The following is a 19,164-nucleotide window of genomic DNA, read 5'->3' as shown; positions in this document are numbered from 1 at the left end:
CCTCAAGGAAGGCACACGTGAACAGACAACAGCAGATAAAATCAGAAGCCATCTTGGCTCCATGAGTCTCTTGGTTCATCATTGTTCTCATCAAACTGGCTTTAGCAGTCATTTTGTCTCTTTCATAGCGATAAGGAAAAACCTTCATGGGAATTATAAATGCTGTGACATTTTAGTTACAAGTCTTCAGCATTTTTGTATTTAACTGGATGCAGCAACAAGCAATTCTTTACTGAAATATGCAGAAAAAAAGTAGGTTTAATCTATTGCTCATTGTAATTTAAGACTGCAGGGCATTTGAATGAAATTGCCATTTTAGTGTGCCACCCTTCTACAGTTTGTGGCCTTTCCCTGCAATCCCCATCTATAAAAGTCTGCTTTTATTTGTTGAAAAAAATAATCGCAGTTTTATTTTGAAAGTATGAACCGGATTTGCTTTACCTCCTCGGATGCAGCTCAAGTTTTAGGAATGTTTCTGAGAGTTCGGAAGAATAACTCGCCTTTCTGTTGCTGACCTGTTCTCAGATAGACCGCTGTGTGTGGGACCAGGGGCTCGGTTAGCACCGTCGTCAGAACCTGAAGGAACACACTGGCTCCGGTTCCGTTCTTTATTTAGCGCGGTTTAGAACTTACAGGGGCTGTTTGGGGTTCGTTTCTGCTGCTTCTGTTTCCGAGTGGTGTAAAACAGAAGTACCTTATGAAGGTAAGTTGCTGATAGATGATATTCTTTGTTCCACTTTGTGAATGTCTCTGTTCAGAGTGTTCCAGGTGTTGAACCTGAAAAAGCGCCCAGGATAACTCAGGATTCGTTGGGATAAGGGATTATTTGGGCAATCATGCTACCGCGGCTCCAAAGCGCCATTTAAAGAGCCGGAAATGACTTCTTTTAATTTCATGTAACCAAGAAGAAGAAATATACTAATGAGAAGAACTCTATTTTGACTTAACTTTTTTCAGGAGTTTCCAGTGTGGCAAACTTCAGAAATTGTTTTCTGTCAGCTTTATCTGTTGAAACTATTGGAACGAAGTTAACCAGAAATCTGCCCCATGACGCCTAAGACACAACCTTTAAAGGAGACTCCTAAAGTTGGGTGATGCTTCCCTGTGGTCCCTGCTGCCTCCTTCACACAGAACAGGACTCATTTTCAAATTAATTTTTATTTGTATCTCAACCACACATCTACAGTTTATGTCGTTACCCTACTAATCAAAGTTAGACAACACACATACTTTATGCTCTGTTATTCATTATTTCATCCTATATAGTTTTTAAGTTCTGGGGATTGATCTATTACGATATAGAAAGAAAGTATTGTCATTGCTTATTGAACAAGGGTTAAATGGCAAGCTGCTCATGAAAAGCTAACCACAAAACCATAATTTCATTTATTTAGCAACAATGAATGTTACTTTGATATTTTCTTTAAATGAATAGAACAGAAAATAATAAAATAGAATAGAAACAGCTTTTATTGTCTCTCACTGGAGAAATTAAAATTTAATAGCAGTATTAATAAGATAAAATCGATAAGATCGGTGGATAAAATCGACTTCACATGTGTCGACCAATCACCGATCTCCCAAAATTTAGGAAATCGGCGCAGATAACTCGGTGCACCCCTAGTAACTGTGATGACAATTGCAGTGGAGTTGCTATGACAACAATAAACAAGCAACAACGTTAGGATTAGCTCTCCCCTCGCTCCCATTTAACGTGTACATAATATAAGTACATTACAACTATTACTCGGTAACAATTTGAGTAATCTACCTACGTCTGTGTAATGCTAATATAAATATCAGTGATATTTACAGTAGTGCTTACTGTCAAACTATCAAAATTAGCTCAGCTAATGTAGCTTTTATCTGCAAGCTAAGACTGTCATGTAGCATATTCATACTTGACTACATGTACTTACTCTGCCAGTCACCAGAATCTTATATTCATGAAAAGAGTTCGGACCTCCTTTACAAATCAGTTTAAATATTGATTGTACGTGTCCATGGATTTCAGGCGAAGCTCCTCCGTGTGCTTTGCGATGCGCTTCCCTACCAAGATGGAGGTTGAGTAGCGCGGATCACTTCCGATTCATACTTGTGGGAACCTATGGTGGGAACCATAGACATAATATAAAAGTAAACCCCGCTTTGGCTGCTCCGGCGCAGGAAGTACGACGGCCATCTTGGAGCGGTCGTCCCTCCTACTTTGCTCAATCAAAACAGCAGAAGATGCCTCAGCACTGAGGGATATTGTTGTTCGGATCGATGGACTATTGATGTGAGGGCTCCACAAACAACATTTCACAAGTAAGATGGACATATTATTGTGTATATTCTGTGATCGGTGCAATACCGGGTTCAGCCCCGCTATAAAGGATAATTGAGATTCCATAAATCTAAAAAAAAAAAGAATTATTCTCTAACATTGACTTAGATTATCTGACACAAGAGCCTACATTAGAAATGAAACAATGTAACATACATTATAAAACTTATATTTTGTCAGGGCCGTGCAGAGACCACTAAAGGGGCAGGTGCTCAAAAAAAAAAAAAAAAAGGCACATCTAACTGCATTCTAGGACAGAATATTAACAAAGCCACTCAGCTTTCAGAGTTTAATAAACAATGATAAATAACAAAATTGTGAATTGTGAGATATACAATCAAAGCTAAGGAAAATCTCTATATAAAGCAAACAACTATGCACATGTAAGATATTTTATTAGTAATTTTTTTCTGCAGGTCTATTTTGCTATAAGAAAGTATTGCCATATTCAAACCTGCAATTTAGCAGGGTTTCCTCCCACAGTCCAAAAACATGACTGTCAGGGTAATTGGCCTCTACAAATTGCCCCTAGGTGTGAGTGAGTGTGTGTGTGCATGGTTGTGTGTCCCTGCAACAGACTGGCGACCTGTCCAGGATGTACCCCGCCTCTCGCCCAAAACGTTAGCTGGAGATGGGCAACAGGAACCCTCCCCCTCACTGAGGGACAAGGGTGTAAGAAAATGGATGGATGGAAAAATATAAACAARGGCACAATGCAACCTTTTAGTGTTCAGTAATCTATAAAAGAGCTGTTTGCTACACTTGCAGTGGAGATGAAGATGGTCCATTCAAGAAAGCAGAGCTGCATCAAACTTTAATGTGGAACTGCAGAAAAACTAAAAAACAAAAAAACAAAAGCAAATATTGATGATGCATGTCACCATGAGAAAGGCCTACCGAGTTTTGCTTAAAAAACTTTCTCACTTTTTTCTCGTCGTGGGCAGAGCCCAAAATCGCATATATCGGGGATATTATGTAGTACAAAAACAAAAACAAATTATTTTAGTACATGTTATATGTCAGAAGAGGGCTTAGAAAATAATACAAAAAATAAATAAATAAAAAATTTGACCAAAAGGGCACTTGGGGGCAAGGAGCAAAAGGGGCAGGTGCTCAAGCACAAGTATTACGTGTTATAACATTCACCAGCAAAGTTTACACAGGTGGTAAAGACTATTATTTATATGTAATTCTCTCACTCTGTCAAAAGTAAGACACATCTCAAATCTTCCGTTTTTGTTTTGAAGGTTTTATAAAGAAACGATATGAGGAAAAAGTGGGAGATATCTTTAAAGAGAGACAGATTCACTGCAGCACGGATGAATCTCGGATCGGATTTTGGACTCAATCTCAGGTGCGGAATCACTGAAGCTAGAACTCGTCGGCTGGAAAACATAGATATATATCTATATATGTATGGATGTATATACATACATAAACATGTATCCAATATATATTATTCAGTATTAATCATTATTTATTTGTCATTATTAATCATTTATTTGTGTTTGTATAGTTATACAAATATGTATTGATCTTACTAAATAAATTATTAAATAATGAACGGCTGTCTGCTTTGTAATATGCTCATCATACATCAATATCAGAATATTCCAGTCCTATTCTATTGTTATAGCCACTAAGCATATTTAAATATGCTGAACTACTTAAAAATACAATTGTTTATAAATGTAGCTTTGATAGATGTTTGAATATGGTTTCCAGTAACAAAAAAGCGTGTTATGATYGATTAAATGCGCTGATACGTCATTGTGCTGCTAAACACATAACGCTGAGTGGAGTACCGCTCCAAGATGGCCGCCCTAAATCTCGTCAGCGACAATAGGCGAGAGCGGTCCATGAGGCGTCTACTCTTGTATTATGTCTATGGTGGGAACTGTGAAGAGCCATGTTGTGATAACTTCTGGAAGGCGGAGTTTCAGAAAGAGTAGGAGTTTTAAAGAGACAGAGGACCAATTTCAAGGCATTAAATTGCAAAGTAAAGTTTCTTTGGAGTCACATTTGATACAGCATTTCTATAACAACTGAAGGGAACATAGTTACTTCACTGTGTTAAAAAATGGCACTATGTGGCTGGAACACACAATACTTTAAAACAATACAGTTTATATCAAATTATTTATGAATAAATGACAGTGGTTGTTATTTTTTTGCATGATCGGTTCGACTCATTTTGTATTATTATTACAGGATGCTTTGAGTGAAAGTTCTGATCGCCCCTGCAGGTTTCCATGTGATGGAATGATGCCAGCCCAGGACGGTGTTGGGAGCGACTGCAGCCCTGGAGGCTGATGACCCCGCCCCATTGGCCAGCCAGGATGCACATAGCCTCGGTGGGCGTCAGTAAGTCCTGCTTCCTGTTCTCTCTTGCTCTCTGCTTCCTCCTGCTGCTGCTCATCCCGGCCCTCCAGTCGCCCCCCCGCCAGCTGGAGCCGCCTCAGCCCCGACCCCACGCTAAGTCTACCTCATCAGAGCAGCATGCCGGCCTACCAACAGGTACCGCCAGCGCTGGCGGCACCAACACAGCCACAGGGCTCAGTAGGAGTTCAGAGGTTGTAGCAGCATCTGCTAGAACTGACGTTCCCTCTCCCAAGAGAAATGTGGAACCAGGACCTAGGAATACTGACCAGCTGGAGCTGAAGGACATTTTCATCGCAGTGAAGACCACCAGGAAGTACCACAGGTCCAGACTGGAGCTGCTGTTCCAGACCTGGGTGTCCCAAGCCAAGGAACAGGTGAGCTGGGCATACTAAACCATTTGGAGAGAAATGAGGAGACAATATATCCTGATGTTATTTTGTAGCCGGTCTCATTGATGCTACAAACAAATCTGAATAATGTTTCATCTACTGATGTTTTGTATGGGACCTCTTTGCTTTTTTTGTACAGCTTGTAAAATAATTTTAATTGTTCAGTCGCAGTGGTGTTAAGAAGTAGTTGCTTCATATTTATGGATACGCAACATATCGGCGCTAACATCGGTATCAGTCCAATGAATAAAACCGATATTTATTTCCATCTTGCTGCCGTTTGTTTCTGGAGGGAGAAGAGAGAAAGGTGGTCATGTGACAAAGACAGTGATGCAGCAAAGGACTGTGGATCTTAACTGAATCAGCGATGAAGTCATTGTGTGACTGCTTTTTTCCAAGGTGTGAAAAGAGAACTGAAATATATACTGTATGTATAAAATACCAGTTATTGGCAATTAAAACAATATTAACATCAAATAAAGATGTCGGTGCATCCCTACTCATTATTATTTATTCTGATTTGTTTTACTTTTGCTCTGATTAAAATGTTTTAGATGTCAAACAAGTATAACCTGAGTAAATGCAAAAAGCTTTTTTAATTAACTGATAAAAGTTATTTAACCCTGGACCTATCTGGCAGCTTGGAGTAGGTTGAAAGATTTCCAAAGCAACACATAAATCAAACTGAGTTTGGTTTCATTACCATCAGCCGGGCCTGATTACTGCCTGATGTGTAGAATCAAGAAATGGTTCGTGTCAGATCAGATGAAGCAGGCGGGAAGAGCTCGAAAAGCAACACCTCTATCGAAAGAAATTGTAGCGTAGCAGAGAGGAAAGGAGGTGGAGCTAGGAAGGATAAGCAGCTTGGTCACCAGGGTGATTGTGACAGCCAGGGACTGGCCTAGTCCAGTCCCTGGCTCTGATTGGTTGTTGTTAGTTAGGGCTGGGAGCACTGGGAGACGACAGAGGAGTTTTCTGGATGCTGGATGTTCCTGCTAAAGGCAGAACTGGTTATTAGGTTTAGGAGACATTTACAGGTTGGTCTGAGTAGTCTTTTCCCTTATTAGACCAAATCACATTTGGAAACTTTAATGTTTACTTAGGATATCTTTGTCTTATATTTAAATGTTTGATGATCTGAACAGTTGGACTTATCACAGCAGCAGTTTGCTGTGTTTGTGCTCCGAGTCCTTGGCCCACCAAGTTCTGAACACACACAAACAAACACTGCTCACACCGGTAGAGAGCAGCCAGGTCTTCCTGCCAGCAGTAAAAAGAAGATTTGTTGCTGACGGTTAATTTAAAGTCTTTCCACTGCTGTTTATGGCAGTCTCCATGTGCACAGAGGGATCGCATATTGGAGCAATTACAGAAATTATTAACATCTGATTCCACGACAGCTGATTGAACTTAACTTCTCTTATAAATGCTGGTCTACAGTTTGAACCTTTCTCCTCTGATCTCCAGCGTTGCGTTGAGTTTTTTAATTTTTTTATTTTAGTCAACAAATATTTGTCTCTAAATGTACAAACATCAATGTTTTTGCCGTTGGTGCACCCACAGATGTTTGGTTACCATGGTGAAAGGTCATATCTGGGATCGTCTGTAACTCATCGTGTCAAGATGCCCAACTCATCTCTCATTCTTATTAGTACATGTAAAACAGAATCAGATTCTATTCTGCATACAGTAGACCGGGATCAAAATGAGTGATGCAGAAAATGTTTGCATCAACATGGCGACTGTCCGATGTTAGTCATGGTTTAATGTATCGGCATTGGTCTGATAAGAAGAACTGGCCATTATTAACAGCCGATATTTATTTCCAGCTCGTTGCTGTTTGTGTTTCTGGAGGGGGAGGGGTTTCGTCATGTGGCAGGGTTAGAGATGCAGCAAACGATTGTGGGCAACTTAACTGCATCAGTGTAAGCGGTGTGGTCATTTTACAATGTCAAAAGAGTAGGAAAATATTTTAAATATCAGTTATCGGCCATAACAGCAATATTAACATTGAATATTGGCACTGGCCCAAATTTTCATATCGGTGTATTCCTATTTAAAATCTGTTTCTATGGTTATTTATTATAGGAGGAATCCTTTAAAAGAATCAATCATAATTTTTGTGAATTTCTTTGTGAGCATCTTGTTTCTGCTGATTCAGCACTCTGTGGCCTCTTTGTTCTAAAACCACAGTCACATGCAAGCAGCTCCATGTCTCAGCTAGTGAAGCTTGCACACTAAGCGAAAGGGCTGCAGATGCTAAGAAGCCTATGGTGGTCATAATGTTTTGCTCTGATCGTTTCATAACTGCCAGCAGATGATCCGATTGGCCCTTTAACAGGTGGTGTGAACTGCTGTTTGTTCCCACTAACACACTAAGGGGCCTCTCTCTGTTCCAGACCTTCATATTCACTGATGGTGATGACAGGGAGCTGCAGCTGAAGACAGGTAAGCAGCTGAAGTGAAGAGTGTTGCTGTTCTGACCACATCAGCCTGTCTGTATGCCGGATTATTCTGGGATGTTTCTGCCTCAGGAACTAACATCATCAACACCAACTGCTCAGCTGCTCACAACCGACAGGCTCTGTGCTGCAAGATGTCTGTGGAGTACGATAAATTCATCGAGTCCCAGAAGAAGTGAGTAGGACGTTCCGAAACACAGATACGATGTCAGGGTTCCTACCAGATGGCAAAATGTCTTGAGTTTGGTTTTTCAACGTCTCAAAATGTACCGAAAAATGTTTGTATTTCTGGGCTTTCGTTGTCTCTTTCTTCCTTTCTTGCTTTTTTTCGTTCTGCTTCAGTCCGTCCATCTGAAAATCAGCTCTAAAGAATCTGGGGCTTTCATTAGAAAATACAGATCCATCCAATAAATCAGAATGTTGTTGAACAGTTAGTTTCCTTCATCAACTGAAACACAGATTATACATTGTTTTCATACAGACTGATGTTCTCCAGCCGTTATCTATGATTTTATATTTCCAGTCAATTAAAACATGAAATGCAAGTTCAGAATATACATGATCAGACCAATAATTTTTTTTAAACACAGAAATTACACCTTAATCAAAAGTATGTTTAATACTTGCTTAAAGGTTATTTTTGAACTGTGCTTTTAATCTGAGACATGAGTCTCATCAGGGCTAGAATCTGACTGTCTGAAGGATTCAGAGTGAACCAAACATCCAGCTGTTGATGATGATGATGATGATGATGATGATGACTTTTTTTGACCGATGTGTGTTGCTGATGTTCTGTGTGTTGTAGGTGGTTCTGCCATGTGGATGATGATAACTATGTGATCCTGCCCAGTCTGCTGCGACTGCTGTCCTCATACCACCACAGCCAGGACATCTACCTGGGCCGGCCCAGTCTGGACCACCCCATAGAGGCTGCAGAGAGGGTGAAGAGCGATGGAACGGTCAGTCTGCTTAGACCTTCTTCAGTTTCCTGCTCCTCTCACTGCACCACGTATAAACCGTTTTAGAGTTAGCAGATTTGAATCGGCCGGCGTTTTAAGCCGTGACTTTTTGTATTTTTCTCTTTTGACCTGGCAGAATTTGGCTGATTTGCCATCTTCTTCATTTCAGATGTCTGTGAAGTTCTGGTTCGCCACAGGGGGAGCGGGGTTCTGCATCAGTCGAGGTCTGGCTCTGAAAATGAGCCCCTGGGCCAGGTGGGCTAACAGTCACATAGTTATTATCATCAGAAACAGAACGATAGGAGAAACGCTGCATTTATTTCCTCTGAATATAAGCAGATGGGATGATGATTATCAATGTTTGTAATGAAGTGACATTTTAGATGAAAAGAGATAAAATAACTAGTGGTGGGACTCGATTTAAAGGTTTTAAAAGATTTTATCACATTAATTGCAGTGTCTGTGATTAATTGATTGCAATTAATCGCATTTTACTCCAACTATACATTGATTAAAAAAACAAAAAAAACAAAAACACTTTTCTTCAAAACCATTTTTCCTAGATTATTGAATAAATAGACATATGAACTCAACCGCAAATATATTTATTGCTTTTAATCAGTTATTTATGTTACTCGGCCATCAGATTGGTGGAAAGTTTTCTATTAGTCATTGATTTCTCCATTGTTTCAGCTTATGACCCACTTTCTTTCTAGTAGAGCCTGTTCTTGTGATGGATGAGACCCAGTTCTGTGACTTTGCTATCAGCTGGGCTAACAAAGGGGCCGAGTTCCCATCCCTGAGGGGCTCCATGTTCCCCCTGGGGATGTTTGTCCGCAGGGGGCCCAGGAGCCAGATGTTGAAACCAAGCTGCCTTGGTTTCTGCGTTTGTTGCTGCAGGAATGGGTTAAATGTTTAATCAAAATCTAAAGAAACATTCTGGCATTCAATCCCAGATGAGTGAGGGCAGAGGATGCTGCATCACTGATGTGGTGGGTTGAATGATAGCAGTTTGGAGGAAGGATTTGATATGATTTGTGACTAGATGTTCAGAAGGATGGAGGCTAGCACCAGTTGTTCAAATGTAAGCATGTTCAGAAATACAGAGTGTTGGAGCAGTTCTGGACAGAGCTGCACAAAGTCCACTTGAAACACAGAATCAATTTCAGACAGTTTGGTCCTTTTAACAAACGGGTTGAAATATCAGATGACGTAATCCCATTGTGACCACATCAGCTAATCCTGCTGAGTATTTCGGGTAACTGGTGAGCTTGACCACAGTTGTGCCTTTATACACTTTTTCTGGGCTTGCATGTTTTGTTTTTTTTAGTGTCTAAATCGCTGCAAATACATTAGCAGCCATTAGCCAGGTCACACATTCACCTGGAACATGTGTGGAGTTTATACAGCTGTTGTCGTGGAAACGTGGAGTTCTAAACGCTGAAACATTTTGTGGTTTCAGTTTGGGAAACTTCATCACCACGGCAGAAAAGATCCGCCTCCCAGATGACTGCACCATCGGCTACATCATCGAGGCGCTGCTGGAGGTCACACTCACTCACACACACCTGTTCCACTCTCACCTGGAGAACCTGCAGAAGCTGCCCGTTCCCACCGTGCTCCAACAGGTGAGTTGGCAAGCACCTCTTATTATTTCATTCATTTTGGAATTTTGCTTTCTGGCCTCTTTGTGAGGCACACTTTTCAGTTGCACAACACATAGAGCAATTTAGTTGATCACAGGGCAGCAATGTGTGGCATTTTTGGGAATTATCCAGCTGGCATTATGAACATGGGCCCAGCGGTTCACATGAGCAGCTGAAGCAAGACCAAAAACAATCTGCAACTAAAACTCACTGAAGAAAACTACCTGGACTGGGGGAGTGGTAGTTAAATAACTGAAAATGAGTGAGAATAAGACAAGTGGACGGTTTAAAGGAAAGTGAAAAGGAGAAAGATGTGTGGTGATTAAACGGGTGGTATTATGTATTATTTTATTGTATAATCAAGTAACAATGTAACCTTCAGTTGATATAAAATGCTGCATATATTAAACTTAACTTAAAAGAAACTTGAATTTGCATCATACCTGTATGTGACACCTTGAATTGGGCCGCTGTCTCTTTAAGAGGCTCCTAGTCTTTCCAATACTCTGCCTTCAGCTCTTCATCACAATATTTTTAGATTGATGCCGTTTACAACAGTTCTTATGAGTGTTGTAGTTGGTCTAATAAACCCAGTAGATGCACAGTCCCTCCAGGTGTTGGCTAATTGCTGCTGCTAGTCTGGAGGAGCTGAGTTGGGGAGGTGTGAGGCACAAGCTCACTGGAGACTGCAGGTCCAAGGAAGAGCTTTAGGTAAATAGGTGGAGCTTTGTGAATGTAAGCCTTTATAAAGGTATAGGGTTAGGGTTACCTATACCCTATAGGTACCACTGACTGTTTGCCACAGGAGAAGCAAGGATTTCTCAAACAAGTATGAGGAAGAAAATCAAAGCAACACTCCAGGTATGTTTTCCATGAGGGAATAAAATCATAATTGTATAGGGCTCAGAGTAGTTAATGTTAGACAATTTAATCATTTTCTAATCAAATGTCGGCAGACGGATTCAAAGCTTCCTGAGAGACATTGACCATCTTACTGTAAAATTCAGTTTGTTCAACCAGTTTTCTGTCAGTTCTATGCTGACCACTTTTTGAAATGCAAAACCATAATGATAACAGAAAATCTTAACAAAACAAAATCTAATTATCTATATTAATATTTCAAATTTTTTATTTAAGAAAAATGTATGAAGTGTGGCTAAACAGAGGCATGTACAGTTGCACCCTTGCTTACTGCAGTTTTATGTCCTGACTCTAACTGATAACTAATAACTGAATATTGCTGCTGACCGTGTCCACATGTTTTATGACCAAAGGGGTGTCCAGTACCAACAGGGTGTTCCTGACACAGTGGTTTTTTTTTTCTTCTATTTTCTCATTTCTCTGCATGTCTTTTGCAAGGTCACTCTGAGTTATGGAGGCTTTGAGAACAGAAGAAACGTGGTCAGCATCGTTGGGGGCTTTTCTCTGACTGAAGACCCCACCAGGTGAGCAGCAAGTGTCTTTTTCTGCATCGACTTTCTGAAGGTTTCCCAAACAATCTGAGCTCCTGTGGAGAGCTCTGAACTAACTGAGTGTTTCATGAACCCTCCTGACTGTGTGGATGGTAGATCATATTTGATGCTCTTCACTGGCTGAAGTTAGGACCTAACAAGCAGACATTTAGCTGTGATCTGCTGGGCCTTAACACCTAGATTAAGCTAAAGCTAGTAGCAAACCTTAGCTTGGACATCTTCAACAATGGTAAGATTCTCAGTCACAACTTTTAAAGAATCTGAAGTCAGCAAGACTGATTGTAGTGAATGTACACTACAGTATAAGAGCAGGACAAAGGGAGACTTTGTCCTATGGATGGATAATGCTGTGATGTTTCTTTAAACTGCTGTGACATTTTGGATCTGGAGTTGAATGAAGGGATTTACACGACACCAAAACCGACATCAAATAAGGTTAAACTTTGTTTTAAGTCATTTAGAATTATCTAACTTATTTCTGTTTGCTTGAATATTGAGAGTGAGTATTTATAATTTAATTAACTTTAGCTATTACCATTCACTAAGATTAATGCACTGTTAAACAAGCTTAATGTTCCTGTAAAGCACCTCAAACACCTCAAATGCTTTTGTGCGTGATATCATAAAAAAAGTTACAAAAGCCGATATCCATCAGCCTATATCGGGAATAGGCTGATGGATGAACCTCCATCAGTCTGGAACAGCAGCGCGGCATGTCTCAGAGCGGAACGGGTTCTGGAGCGAATCGGCACCAGAACAAAACGCTGCTAAAGCCTGAAAAGCTGCTCAGTCAAAAAGAAGCCATTAAAAGCAGAAGAAAAAAGCAGATGTATGTAAAAACCATCATTACATTGGGGTCAAGCCTTAGAACGCTTAAACGAGTAGTAATCCCAACTGACCTAAAAACAGAAAACATTGAGCCTGGTTTATCAAGAAAAAAAAGGTTTATGTATTTTTATAGTTTGGACTGTATTGAGGTCTTAGTTTGAACATGTCACAGATGCAGATCTTGTCAGACTCGACCTCAGAGCTTGCATGCTAACCCATCACAACCTTTTTGTTTTAAAAAAAACTGGCTGACTCACTTAGTCTTCAGTCATAGAAAGTAGGTGTTTTTAGAACACCTGATAAAACATGAGATGCGACTTGAGAGATGCACACACCTTGACTCATGGTAATGCTGGACACACCTCCATGCTGGGTACAGGTAAAGCTCGACTTCTTAATGCGGAAAAAACTCAACACTTGTCTCTGTCCATCCTGCAGATTTAAGACGGTCCACTGCCTTCTGTACCCAGACACTGAGTGGTGTCCAAAGTTTAAACCTGGACACACAAACTGAACATCCTGGAAACAACTCAGCCCAAGTGTCTCGGCAATAATTCAATATGTAAAAAATAATGATGTCATGTCAGTGAGGAGATGGTCCATCCGCTGTACTCCTCCTGATCCGGGAAGGGCTGGGGACAGCAGCCTCAGTAGCCTTCCTGCTCTGCAGCCCCCTGGTCCAGCTCTGCCTAAGGAATCCCACAGCGTTCCCAGGCCAGCAAAGAAATGTATTCCCATACCCTTTCCGGAGGAATCTGAACACCTCCAGGAAGAATCCTGACCAGCCAGCTCACCTGGCTCCTCTCTTCTGCTTATGGACGGTTAGTTATCTGCTGTTCTTTTGGTTCCACCCTGGTACTATGGTAGGTACATATTTTTATGCCATTTTTTTCCATAATTAAGTCAAAATTTCTGACTAAATGTTATAATCACCTGATGTCTGTTGCCAAGGCAACCCTTCAACCAGCAGCAGTGTTAACTCGGGGAACCTAAACACCCAAAGATCTGGGGATACTTGTTGATGATCCACAGACTGGTTCAGTTTTTACTTTGCTCACAGACGTTTTGAAAAAATTCAGGTTATGGAAAATGTGCAAATTGTGAGTCATTAGGCACACCTGGAAAATAACAACAAACAATCACCCATCAATTTTCTATCTTCTGGTTTACTGACCCAAACTATCATTTCCACTCTGAGAACCGGACCTGCATTCTCTCCATCAAGCCCCGCCCCTGCCTGCACCAGCCAGAGGTGGCACATGCATAAAAGCAGTAAAGAAAACTATTCAGGGTGTAACTAACAGAGGAGTTTAGTTTTTTATTCGTATGCACATGGCAGAAAGAGATGAAAGCCTCACATGTCACGAGATCACATTTGGATTAATTACACATCCAGCTGTCACAGCAGCCTGCTGGTTATGCCTGGAAAACCTGCAGGATATGAAGGAACTCTGGCCAAACGCATCAGGAGAATGAGAAGCAACATGGCAACATGGCACCAAGCAAAACAGACGCAGAAGAAGTTCAGCAAGGCGACACACATAGATGAGGGTGATATAAGATGAGAAGTTCACCTTCCTGTTGCATCTTTTTTTCTTTTTTTTTTACACAAATTACATCAAAATGAGTTAAACTCAGTTAACCTGGAACCTGTTTAAAAGGCCATCCTGCAGTTTTTTTGGCCATATTTTTATTATTATTGTAATAATAAAAATTATTATTATTATTATTATTATTATTATTATTATTATTATTATTATTATTATTATTATAACAATAATAATAATAATATTATTATTATTATTATTATCATTAATGTGCTGAGCAGTATTTTTGCCTTCAGGATCAGTGTGTGGACATGAAGATGTAAATGCAAAAGAAACAGAATCAGCTAATGATTTAACGGAGCAGGTCACCTGATGTTTGTTAGATGGAAGACATGACAGAATAACCGGCTTGTTGAAACCTTCAGTAACTCAGAGGCAGGAGAAGTAATCATAATTGTTTGGGGTTTTTTAACTGTTGCATTACAGATTTTGCTCTGACTTCCACTTGTAGCATTTCCTGTTTTGAACTTTAGATGTCCCTCTAGACAAGGAGAGATATCTGCAGGGAAAACATACAGAGAGCAGTTTAAAGATGGAAGCTGATCTGGACTCTTTCCTGTTATGTGAAACACCTTTCAGTATTTTCATTTTAATGAATGACTGATTTTTTTTTTTACCATTTGTTTGAATGTTTTATTAAAATGAAGGAAATGTTTAGGATTCTTGTAATAAATGAGTTATAGCTTCTGAGATGTTAATGGAGCAGAAATGAAATGATCAAAACTCACTGCACTCTTTCAGTCTGTACCTGATAAATGCCTTTATAGACTCAGCCAAATATCTTTTCCCAGTTTATTTCTTATTTTGCACTCTTGTCACATGCTTTATCAGCTGTTGTTGAATATAGTCTTGTACTATAGTATTGATGACAAATTGGATTTACTGTATTTTATGTTTTTGTGTACAGTGACAGAGTCTGGACATATTTTCACAATCAAGGTGTAAAATCTGGACCTGATGCTATCAGGCCCACAGGATGAATATGGCTCAGATTGTTAACCTGTACTTGTCTTTTTTTGTTTGTTTGTTTGTTTGTTTGTAGTTTTCATATACTGGGGTTCTGTGGTGAAGTTATTTGTCGTCATCTCACCTGATAGAATGGAGATGGGTGGTTAGTCAGAGAAACAGAAGGAGATTTTCTTCATCTTAAAAAAACCTCAAAGCTCCAACTTGTCACTGTGGTTCATGCAAACACTTAGAACCCTCTAAAGCTGTGCTTCCCTTCTCCGTGTGTGTGTGTGTGTGTGTGTGTGTGTGTGTGTGCGTGTGTGTGTGTGTGTGTGTGTGTGTGTGTGTGTGTGTGTGTGTGTGTTGTCCAGGGTGTAGAGGAGCTCACAGGCTTGTTGTTTCTGAGTTTATAAAACCTTTGACACATTTCTCTCTTTGAAGTAGTCTGAAGAAAGGTGAGCTCATCAGTTTTCCACTCAGTTTGTGAATTTCCCATATCATATTACGATCCATATGACCTCTGACTCCTTTGACATATGAAACAGATCATCTCTGTTTGACATGTTCCCATGTTAGGTTGGACATGGCTGCTTTCAACTCTTGATGTTCGCAAAGATTGTATGCATACAGAGACAATTTAATATCACAGGTTGAGAGTTTAAAAGTTTTTTTTGTGGGTTTGCTTGAACCACTGATGCTGTCTGTTATAAATCTGCACTGATTTGATGAGACACTAGCTAAAGAGAGATAATCTGTTTGATCAAAGTGAAGATGTTAACATGTTAACTGCTGCAGGTAAAATAATGACTGCTCATAACCTCCTACAGAACCCCTCCTCCTGAAATTTAAAGTGCTGTTGGAGGCAACCGTAGCTTTATTAAGCATAATCATCAGGAGTTTTTCCGCTCTAACCCTCTGTTTCACACTGAACCTGATTCTGCTATGTGTCTCAGATGACCCACCGTGTGTGTGTGCGTGTGCGTGTGTGTGTGTGTGTGTGTGTGTGTGTGTGTGTGTGTGTGTGTGTGTGTGTGTGTGTGTGTGTGTGTGTGTAAAGCAACAGGCTACCTCTGCACAGGAAGACTAGAACCCAAAAGCGTGTGTCCCACTGCGGGTCGGTGGGTCAGACTGTTTCTGTTAACTCGTGTTTCTATATGCTGGGGGAGAAAATTAAAGCCTTCATCTTTCTGGCTGTTTCAGACTGAATGACTGTTTTTGAAGGTGGACATCACATTTCTCTGGGTTCATAAAAGGTCGCTCATTTCCTGCCGTTAAACTCTAAAACTGGATGAATGGAAGCAGGAGAGTGAAGATGTATATGTTGACTGACTTCTGCAAACATTTTTTAGTATCTCTTGTAAATCTGAAGATTTCTGGCAAATGATTGCTTGGAGAACTTGACCTATGAGCGATGCATTCAAAGTTCTGGAATCAACTATCATCCTCAAAGAGGCTCCGTCAGAACACACTGGACCAGATGAAGGACCATTCCTAAAAAAATCCAGGAAGTTTATGGTGAGGGTCAATCCAGATAGACCTTCAAAAACATCACGCCAGAAAACTCAAGGTAATAATTAGGAGTCGATCTTTGAGAGAACTTTAAGGGATCAGCTGGAGGAAGTAACTTAATGCAAACAAGCCAAAAATATCACTAAACTTAAGCAGAAGATAAGAAACCAAGGTTCTATGTGGGCTAGAGAGGACATGGACTGATTAATAACTGGACTGCAAATGTTTGAGTCCCAATAAAACCTACAGACTTGTCTAAAGGAGATCAAAGCAGTCTGATTAATTACGACTAATCAATGATCGAAATAATGTACACTAATTTAGGAACTGATTAATCATTAACTGGAGTATACTGTCTAAAAAAAACGCCCATTTGCTGAACGAATAGCCCATAAAAAACAAAAAAAACTTTCTGTTCTATCCAGAAGTCATGAGCGACAGTTTTACCTTCACCTGGTTCCAATCCTGTAAAAAACAAACAAAAAAAAAACCACCCAAAAGGGCTCACTAAAGGAATGCTTGGGCAATAAAATGTTTATTTTATTTTTAAAAATGAATTATTTTCATTTTCTTATGTATATCATATATTGTATACGATAAGCTTAAGTGCTTAGATGAAAAATCCACAGAATGTGTGGTTATGCGATTAATTGTCAGAGCAGCAGGACGGATGGCCGGTGAGTGAGTGAGTCGTGGACTATGGTCAGGTTATGGTCAGGTTATGACGCACCTGGAATCGCACATTTGGGTGCGAGTGTATCAGCAATTTGTTGTTGATTCCTAAACGCATCAGTACATGGAGTTGATTTGAAAGCTGTGGTAGCCCAAAACACAAAACTTTATCCTCATTATTCTGAGATTGCTCAATGATAATGGGAGATTATTTCAAAATTATGACGTTTTTTTGTTGTTGCTTTTGTTTATCAGTGTGGCAGGTGAGCTTCCAGCCCAATCCGAACCTGTGGAGGGGAAATTGTGCTATGTTGAGGGTTTAGTTGAACGGTCATGTAAAAACCAGCTCAGAGCAGCAACTCTGACCTGGAAATGAAACGGGACTTTCCTCCTGGACTTAAAGGTTGGGTTTCTGAACCCGGACCTGCCTACAAATCTCTTCACGGTATCAGTCGCATGAAGGACCGTCTCAGTTCAACTGTGACGGATCCACCGGAAACGTGACTGAAGCTGCTGTGTGTTGTCTATTTGCAGCTGATATCAACCGAACCGAACCGAACCGAACATGGAGATTTCATTTTTAGGCAAACAGGCGCTGGTTACAGGAGCAGGAAAAGGTGGGAATAATCCTCAGAGGACCGGTGTTGACGGTAACACCGGCATGCAGAGCGGGTTCAGTTCTGTGTTTATGCGGAAGTTGTCTCTCATTCCAGTGTTTTTAATAACTTTATCTCACCATTAGCGCGAGAAAAACATGTTTTACGTGTCTAACGGCTTCAGCCCCATTTTACCGTTATATTCACACGTCAATCCTTGACTGACTGAAATATTCTACAAATGAATATTATTAAAGTTAATTTAGTGAAACGGATCATGAAGTGATCCTCAGAAGAGATTCCTGCACCACGTGACGTCATTGGTCAGTTCTGGACTGGATGACCTGAACTGTATAATTTGTTTCCACTTTTTGAAAGTCAAATTAGAACATGTTGAGATATTCTGGAGTCTGTTCGTCTGACTTCATTACTTGGTTTCTCTGCTCTGAACTCAGGGATTCACAGTTAGTGTTCAGTTTACTGAATTCACCATTTGACTTTTAGACACTTCAGAAGGAAGATCGGGGTTGTCATCACAAAGGCTGAATAGTTATAGACTTGTCACATTTAGTTTTTTTTCACATCAAATAAAAAAATATGTATATTTTTAACTTTGTAACTATTTGGTGTATAAATTAAATGAATCCATTCAGTAATAAGGCTGCCGCCTGACAAACAGTGCCTCACTGGGAATCTGTAGATTCAGGTCTCTGTGTTCTTTATTCTCCGTCACAATCCAGTCATCATACTCTGGGTGTTTGAGGCTTGGTGGGCGATAAATTGCTACCATTGATCCAGTTTCCTCACTGCTTTCAAAATAAATTGTTGTACAGTATTGTACAACAATTATCACAAATGAAGTGATAAAAAGATTTTTGTCATTTAAAAAAAATTTTTTTTCCCAAAAACATTTTGAAAAATATTTGTGTGTGTGGAACTTCTGGAGATGATGATGCAAAGACGGATTTGACATAAAATCAAGAAAATGATGGACAACCCTGATCTTCTCTTTATGAGGCTGTCGTAGACAGAGCGCCTTCAGTCAGAGGTTTCTTCAGATTCACTGCATACAGGCAGCTACAGGAGATTCTTTCTGCCCACAGCCATCAGGATGTACAATAACTCTTTGACAAATTTGAATTGATATGATGGGCTGCACAGTGGCGCAGTTGGTAGTGCTGTTGCCTTGCAGCAGGAAGGTTCTGGGTTTGATTCCCGGCCCCGGTCTTTCTGCATGGAGTTTGCATGTTCTCCCTGTGCATGCGTGGGTTTCCTCCCACAGTCCACAGTTAATTGGTCTCTCCAAATTGTCCCTGGGTGTGAGTGTGTGTGTGCATGGTTGTGTGTCTCTGTGATGCTCTGCGACAG

At 40.2% G+C, this 19,164-nt stretch overlaps 2 protein-coding genes across 5 annotated transcripts in view; both read left to right on the top strand.

Annotated features, from left to right (window-relative positions):
- Positions 1-442: 442 nt before the first annotated feature.
- rfng (RFNG O-fucosylpeptide 3-beta-N-acetylglucosaminyltransferase) lies at positions 443-14,210 on the top strand. Of its 4 annotated transcripts, none has more exons than XM_008438190.2 (10): positions 443-703; positions 3,574-3,680; positions 4,573-5,082; positions 7,497-7,545; positions 7,632-7,734; positions 8,365-8,518; positions 8,688-8,773; positions 9,981-10,146; positions 11,524-11,609; positions 12,903-14,210. In XM_008438190.2, the coding sequence occupies exons 3-10, from the start codon at positions 4,639-4,641 to the stop codon at positions 12,976-12,978; spliced, it is 1,164 nt and encodes a 387-aa protein (XP_008436412.1). In that variant the 5' UTR covers positions 443-703; positions 3,574-3,680; positions 4,573-4,638; the 3' UTR covers positions 12,979-14,210. The 4 variants fall into 4 exon arrangements, with proteins under 4 accessions (XP_008436412.1, XP_008436411.1, XP_008436413.1 ...); XM_008438191.2 differs by lacking the exon at positions 443-703 and adding an exon at positions 2,268-2,307; XM_008438189.2 differs by lacking the exon at positions 3,574-3,680.
- A 3,054-nt stretch (positions 14,211-17,264) lies between these two features.
- dcxr (dicarbonyl/L-xylulose reductase) overlaps positions 17,265-19,164 on the top strand; it is a 5,965-nt gene continuing 4,065 nt past the window's right edge. Inside the window, exons 1-2 of the mRNA XM_017310719.1 lie at positions 17,265-17,941; positions 18,900-18,909. Coding sequence (XP_017166208.1) covers positions 17,766-17,941; positions 18,900-18,909 — 186 coding nt within the window. The 5' untranslated portion in view covers positions 17,265-17,765. The remainder of the gene's footprint in view (positions 17,942-18,899; positions 18,910-19,164) is intronic.

This window comes from Poecilia reticulata, linkage group LG19, assembly GCF_000633615.1.
Source record: "Poecilia reticulata strain Guanapo linkage group LG19, Guppy_female_1.0+MT, whole genome shotgun sequence".
NCBI classification, from domain to species: Eukaryota; Metazoa; Chordata; class Actinopteri; order Cyprinodontiformes; family Poeciliidae; genus Poecilia; species Poecilia reticulata.
This window is presented reverse-complemented; position numbering and strand designations above follow the sequence as displayed.